The 7,307-nt window shown below is 46.9% G+C and overlaps 1 protein-coding gene across 1 annotated transcript; it reads left to right on the top strand.

Moving 5' to 3' along the window:
- Positions 1 to 3,836: 3,836 nt before the first annotated feature.
- On the top strand, positions 3,837 to 7,012 carry pfn1 (profilin 1). Its single transcript, XM_060937878.1, has 3 exons — positions 3,837 to 4,107; positions 5,050 to 5,233; positions 6,535 to 7,012. The coding sequence occupies exons 1-3, from the start codon at positions 3,985 to 3,987 to the stop codon at positions 6,630 to 6,632; spliced, it is 405 nt and encodes a 134-aa protein (XP_060793861.1). The 5' UTR covers positions 3,837 to 3,984; the 3' UTR covers positions 6,633 to 7,012.
- Positions 7,013 to 7,307: the final 295 nt, after the last annotated feature.

Raw genomic sequence — 7,307 nt, 5'->3', positions numbered from 1 at the left:
GTGAAAAGTCTTCTTCTTCTTCTTGTATGTCAGCTGTAGTTGACTGCTTACTGCAGGTTTGGTAGCTAGCTCAGGAGAGCTACCCAGGGTGGATATTGAGGACATGGAGCAGTTCCTACCCAGCCATTCACACACAGGCAATTAATGGGGCTTTTCCACTACCAACGTGGCTGAGTTGGGCTGAGCCGTGCGGTGCTGAGTTGGGCTGAGTGGAGCTGTTGGGGTTGCATTTCGACTACAACCGCGCTGAACCGTGCTGGCTGAAAGTGGGTGGACACATTGGGTGGAGAAAGCGAAAGTGGGTGGACGTCACGTGATGTCGTTAGGCGGCGCAAACAGTGACATCAGTGACCTTTTAAGTGGTAGTCTCACGACCCGGATAGTAAACAATAAACATGGAGGACATGGAGTCGTTAGTGTTGCTGGTCTTGGTTGATCTAGTTTTCTTGCTGATCTTCTTCTTCGTTGTCTTCTAATTCTTCTTCTTCCTGGTTTACGGTGTTTACAGATGGTGGTTATTTAAAGATCCCAGCGTGCTTGCGGGGTGTGTGTGGGCATGTGAGGACACTCCTCCTCACCAATCAGTGCACAGGGGATTGTCTCCTCACGCCCCTAGCCCCACTGGGCTTGGTTGGGCTCACTTCGGCCCCACTCCAAAACCGTGTGAGTTTTGGGTGCTGAGTAAGGCTGAAGTGAGCTCAGTCATGCTGCTCTAAGGTAGTCGAAATGCGAGCCGTGTTGGGCTGAAGTGAGCTGAAAAAGGGTAGTGGAAAAGGCCCATTAGAGTAGCCAGGTAATCTAACCTCATGTTTTTGGACAGTGGGGGAAAACAGAGCACCCAGAATAAGCCCACGCAGACACAGAGATAACATGCAAACTCCACACAGAAGGCCCCCATCAGCCATGAGGTTCAAACCTGGAACCGTCTTGCTGTCTGTATCACCATGCTGCCCCAGTGAAATGTTTAGACACACCTTCTACATCAGTGGTTGTTCTTTATTTCTCATCTCATTATCTCTAGCCGCTTTATCCTGTTCTACAGGGTCGCAGGCAAGCTGGAGCCTATCCCAGCTGACTACGGGCGAAAGGCGGGGTACACCCTGGACAAGTCGCCAGGTCATCACAGGGCTGACACATAGACACAGACAACCATTCACACTCACATTCACACCTACGGTCAATTTAGAGTCACCAGTTATTAACCTAACCTGCATGTCTTTGAACTGTGGGGGAAAACGGAGCACCCGGAGGAAACCTATGCGGACACGGGGGGAACATGCAAACTCCACACAGAAAGGCCCTCGCCGGCCACGGGGCTCGAACCCGGACCTTCTTGCTGTGAGGTGACAGTGCTAACCACTACACCACCGTGCCACCCTCTATATGTAAATACTTCTCATCTCATCTCATCATCTCTAGCCACTTTATCCTGTTCTACAGGGTCGCAGACAAGCTGGAGCCTATCCCAGCTGACTACGGGCGAAAGGCGGGGTACACCCTGGACAAGTCGCCAGGTCATCACAGGGCTGACACATAGACACAGACAACCATTCACACTCACATTCACACCTACGGTCAATTTAGAGTCACCAGTTATTAACCTAACCTGCATGTCTTTGGACTGTGGGGGAAAACGGAGCACCCGGAGGAAACCCACGCAGACACGGGGAGAACATGCAAACTCCATACAGAAAGGCCCTCGTCGGCCACGGGGCTCGAACCTGGACCTTCTTGCTGTGAGGCAACAGCGCTAACCACTACACCACCGTGCCGCCCTGTTCTTTATTTCTGTTAATTAAAAACAATCCATGTCTTAAAGTAATAATGGACTGTTGCTTCTCTTTACTTAGTTGAGCGGTTCTTGACACAATATGGATTAGTACAGTTGCTGAATACTTGTTGAATGTCCAAGCTTTTGACTGGTACTGTGTATACATATACAGTGTTTAGATTCTGATCATCACTCTCATGCACGTTTTACTTAGAAAGAGACTCTGTGTGCACGCCTGCTTTTCCCTGCGGAATTTATCTCATCTCATCATCTCTAGCCGCTTTATCCTTCTACAGGGTCGCAGGCAAGCTGGAGCCTATCCCAGCTGACTACGGGCGAAAGGCGGGGTACACCCTGGACAAGTCGCCAGGTCATCATAGGGCTGACACATAGACACAGACAACCATTCACACTCACATTCACACCTACGGTCAATTTAGAGTCACCAGTTATTAACCTAACCTGCATGTCTTTGGACTGTGGGGGAAACCGGAGCACCCGGAGGAAACCCACGCGGACACGGGGAGAACATGCAAACTCCACACAGAAAGGCCCTCGTCGGCCACGGGGCTCGAACCTGGACCTTCTTGCTGTGAGGCGACAGCGCTAACCACTACACCACCGTGCCGCCGTCTTCTTTATTTCTGTTAATTAAAAACAATCCATGTCTTAAAGTAATAATGGACTGTTGCTTCTCTTTACTTAGTTGAGCGGTTCTTGACACAATATGGATTAGTACAGTTGCTGAATACTTGTTGAATGTCCAAGCTTTTGACTGGTACTGTGTATACATATACAGTGTTTAGATTCTGATCATCACTCTCATGCACGTTTTACTTAGAAAGAGACTCTGTGTGCGCGCCTGCTTTTCCCTGCGGAATTTATCTCATCTCATCTCATTATCTCTAGCCGCTTTATCCTTCTACAGGGTCGCAGGCAAGCTGGAGCCTATCCCAGCTGACTACGGGCGAAAGGCGGGGTACACCCTGGACAAGTCGCCAGGTCATCACAGGGCTGACACATAGACACAGACAACCATTCACACTCACATTCACACCTACGGTCAATTTAGAGTCACCAGTTATTAACCTAACCTGCATGTCTTTGGACTGTGGGGGAAACCGGAGCACCCGGAGGAAACCCACGCGGACACGGGGAGAACATGCAAACTCCACACAGAAAGGCCCTCGTTGGCCACGGGGCTCGAACCTGGACTTTCTTGCTGTGAGGCGACAGCGCTAACCACTACACCACCGTGCCGCCCTGTTCTTTATTTCTCATCTCATCTCATCATCTGTAGCCGCTTTATCCTGTTCTACAGGGTCGCAGGCGAGCTGGAGCCTATCCCAGCTGACTATGGGCGAAAGGCGGGGTACACCCTGGACAAGTCGCCAGGTCATCACAGGGCTGACACATAGACACAGACAACCATTCACACTCACACCTACGGTCAATTTAGAGTCACCAGTTATTAACCTAACCTGCATGTCTTTGGACTGTGGGGGAAACCGGAGCACCCGGAGGAAACCCACGCGGACACGGGGAGAACATGCAAACTCCACACAGAAAGGCCCTCGTCGGCCATGGGGCTCGAACCTGGACCTTCTTGCTGTGAGGCGACAGCGCTAACCACTACACCACCGTGCCGCCCTCTTCTTTATTTCTGTTAATTAAAAACAATCCATGTCTTAAAGTAATAATGGACTGTTGCTTCTCTTTACTTAGTTGAGCGGTTCTTGACATAATATGGATTAGTACAGTTGCTGAATACTTGTTGAATGTCCAAGCTTTTGACTGGTACTGTGTATACATATACAGTGTTTAGATTCTGATCATCACTCTCATGCACGTTTTACTTAGAAAGAGACTCTGTGTGCGCGCCTGCTTTTCCCTGCGGAATTTATGCTCGGGTTATTTGACGCTACAGAGACAGACAGCTTTCATCTTTACAAACTCTGTGTGTGTGTGTCTGTCTGTCTGTGCGCAGGCGCACGCGGAAGTGACCCCCCCGAAGTAGGGTAGGGTAGGGCGTGCGCGCGGAACTGCGCGTGCAGTATAAAACTCAGGAACTTCCTAGTACTTTACTTTTGCATCGCGGCGGCTTTGCTGAAAGTCAGGAGGAGGATTCGAGCGCGCGCTCAATTCATCATTTTCACTTCCGCGTTCACGGTTCTTTATCTGTTAAAGTTCCGAAAACACAACCAGACTGAAAGATGAGTTGGCAAGACTACATCACTAATCTGCTCAGTAACGATGGGGTGGAGGACGCCTCCATCATCGGGCTCGATGGGAGTGTGTGGGCATCGTGTGAGACCGGCTGGCTGAGGAATCTCTCGGTACGTACGTGCGCACACACCGCAAGTAACTAACATGCGCGTGAAGCTGAATGCTAACAATTTATCCAGTTGCAGTATAAGCGCGGCGTGTTAAGGAGCGCACCTGCTCGGTTTAACTTTTAACTGTTCCTGCTGTATAGCGCGTGATGGAGAGGCGCGGGGGGGCTGAGCTGAGCTGCTTCCGCTCTGCGCGTGATGAGCTGAGTGAGCACAGAGACGTTACGTGTGCGCGCGCGCTTCGCTGTAATCGTGTGTAACTATTTTCTATCGACCCGACTCTAAGTTCCACACTGTGCGCGCGCCAGTGCCACTGGTTCGAGTGTCCAGGATAATGGGACTGGTTTGTTTGTTTGTTTGTTTGTTCCCCCCCCATTAAATTGAGTGGTTCTGTGTGCGCGCTGTGAGTTCTGTAGCCAGAAAGCTTCCTTTTTTGGTCACGGACGAATTAAAAAGCAGGAAGTAGTGTAAGCGGGGTTGAAGAGGGTGTGACTCACTTCCGGTTGAGCATGCACAAAACTCCAATCAGTAGCGCGTGTGTTTACTGACCTGAATTGTTTATGTAGTTTGACTGTAGTGTGTGTGAGAGAGAACTTGTACTGCCATGATGACCACACTGTAGTTTATTGACTGAGTGCAGGAGTGAGGGTTTTTTTTTTTTAACGCACTGCATTCTCATGCTTGTGCATCAGGTAAGTCATAATTTCTTGTGTGTTGCCTTAAGCAGTGTTTTCTCCCTTATTCTCTTGTGGACGCTGTGGGTGTGTACTTGTTGGGTTTTAAATGACGCAGTGCTCCCTGAACATGATGAGACTTGAAACTACATTCGGAATGCCTGTTCTGAGCTTGGCAGGGATTCTGCAAAAATTCCATCTACATGTTGCAACGTGTACTGTAACAAATTCAAATTCTCATAATAAAACTTTATTTTTTCTCTCTCTCTAGTTATCTGAGGTGAAGGCACTCTGTGGTTCCCATGGTGACATGTTTTGTAATGGCGCGACCTTAGCGGGCAAAAAGTGCGCAATTGTGAGGGATGACCCCGATGCCCACACCCTCGACCTGAAAATGAAGGTCACAGACAAAGACCCTGATCCCTTATTCATCACTGTTGGCCAATCACATAAGGGTAACACAACACAGATCCACACTTTATTACTGTAGGGTGCAGAAACCCTTCACTGCAAAGTGCAAAAAAAAAAAGAACTGCTACCTTTCTTAACCACCCTTTCCTAACTGTTTTTTGAATAGTGGGGACTTTACTAATGTACCAATTTTAACATGGACTAAGAGTAGATTAATGGGGAACTAGGTAAAAGATGGGTAAAATCAGTATTTGCAAGTCTTATTACTGGACAAAATATAATGAAATTAAAATAGAATCTAAGATATAGCTCCAAGTGTGCATGTTAAATGTAGAATGTATTATTGTGCATTGCCACTCAGAGGATAAACCTCATGTAGGTGGTCCTTGTTCTAGCAGAGTTGAAGGAGCCTCCAACTGAAGACACGCTGCTCTCTGGCCAGTAGGGTCTGCAGTGGATGTGACGTGTTGTCTGTTCTTGAGCAATTTGTGCAACATCCTTTCTCAGCAACCAACTCGGGGGCTCCAGAGCAGTCCCCAGCACAGATGAACGGGGACTAGAGTAGTCTAAGGGGGACTCTGCTAATTTACTCTTGTAGACTAATCAGTTAGATTTTATTTCTACAGCCCTTTCATTAGTAGATACTGACACAGAGCGGCTTTACAGAAACATGAAGAAATCTTGGGAGGAACAAGAATTTTAAAAGGGAACCCATTCTCCTCTGGGTGATGCTTAGTGTGGTTATTACTCTTCCACAACTAAAGTATTGCTTCCACAATATACTAAAGGTCATATGGGACTAAAGTAGATTAATGGAGGTTTTGCTGTTATGGACCTTTGAGAAGATGGAATGAGTTAAAATAAGAAACCTTGATCTTGAAGGAAATTCTTGCCAGTTGCTCAAGGCAATCCAAAAGATGGAGGATGAAGCCTTTATTTGTCTCACATTACAGCACAGTTAAATACCCCAACTTGCTAGGAAGTTGGGGTCGGAGCACAGGGTCAGCCATAATACAGCCATGGAGCTTGACCAAAAACCCAGAGCCTTAATCACTGAGCAATCACTCCCTAAATTTGGCTTAAAAATGTAGATGGACATACCTGTAATAAAAGCAATAATCCTTTAAAGCAGTACAAACTGCAATATTATCAACATGCATGTATTAAGTTAAACTAAAACTTGTAACTAGAATTATGTAAACTTGACCATTGTTCACTATGATACTGGAGTTGATTTTGCTGCTACCATGGTAATTGCTGTAGTTTTCTTGAGTTGATAAATGAACTTTGACCCTCAGTTCTCTTTGAAGTGTTCAGAGGTTAATAATCTCTTTCTCTCTCACAGCTCTAGTTATAGCTCGAGGAAAGAAAGGTGGTACTGGAGGACACGTCAATCCTCATGTCTTCAAGATTGTTGAGCACCTCCGGCAGTTGGGTTTCTGAACCCCCTCTTTCTCCTGCGCGCGCACACACACACACACATACATACACACACCACACACATACATACATACACACTCACACTCTTAGATTGAGCAACAAGTGAAGATGAGTCTGCATGCGGGCAGTTGTGTTGCTTGGTTGATCAGATAGACTGCATACACACATCGAAGCAATTCCAGCATATTCACTTCACTCAATCGGGAGAGCATGCTGCAGTGATTAATTGATTCAGCCCCTGTCAGTTTGATTGGATGGTACTCCTTATGGAATGGGTGGAGCATCTCAGGCATTTGTTTTAGTTTTTTTTTTTTGGATTATTTTGATGCTGAAATGAACAAATGTTACTGTTAGAGAACATAATAAAATGTATTGTGAAATGACTGAGTGTGTGAGTTTATGGTGTGCGGTTGTCCTTAATATCTTACCATGGTTGAGGTGTGATGACTGATGCAAGTGTCCACCTTTTATCTACCCAGGATAGTTGAAGCAAAAAAGCATGAAAACTCCTCAGAAGTGAGGGACACAACTAGCATGGAAAATATAATAAGCCAGGGTTTAAATAAGGTAAATGTCCAAAGTGAAAACGGGTGTGTGGTTAATGCTATCAGCAGAGTATGTGGGAATTGTAGTTTGAGGAGTGGTGTTTGTAGGCTGCAAGGTGTACACTTTGAAGTG

This window comes from Neoarius graeffei, chromosome 13 (assembly GCF_027579695.1).
Source record: "Neoarius graeffei isolate fNeoGra1 chromosome 13, fNeoGra1.pri, whole genome shotgun sequence".
Lineage (NCBI taxonomy): Eukaryota > Metazoa > Chordata > Actinopteri > Siluriformes > Ariidae > Neoarius > Neoarius graeffei.
Note: the sequence above shows the minus strand (reverse complement) of the source record. Positions and strands in the feature narration are given on the sequence as shown.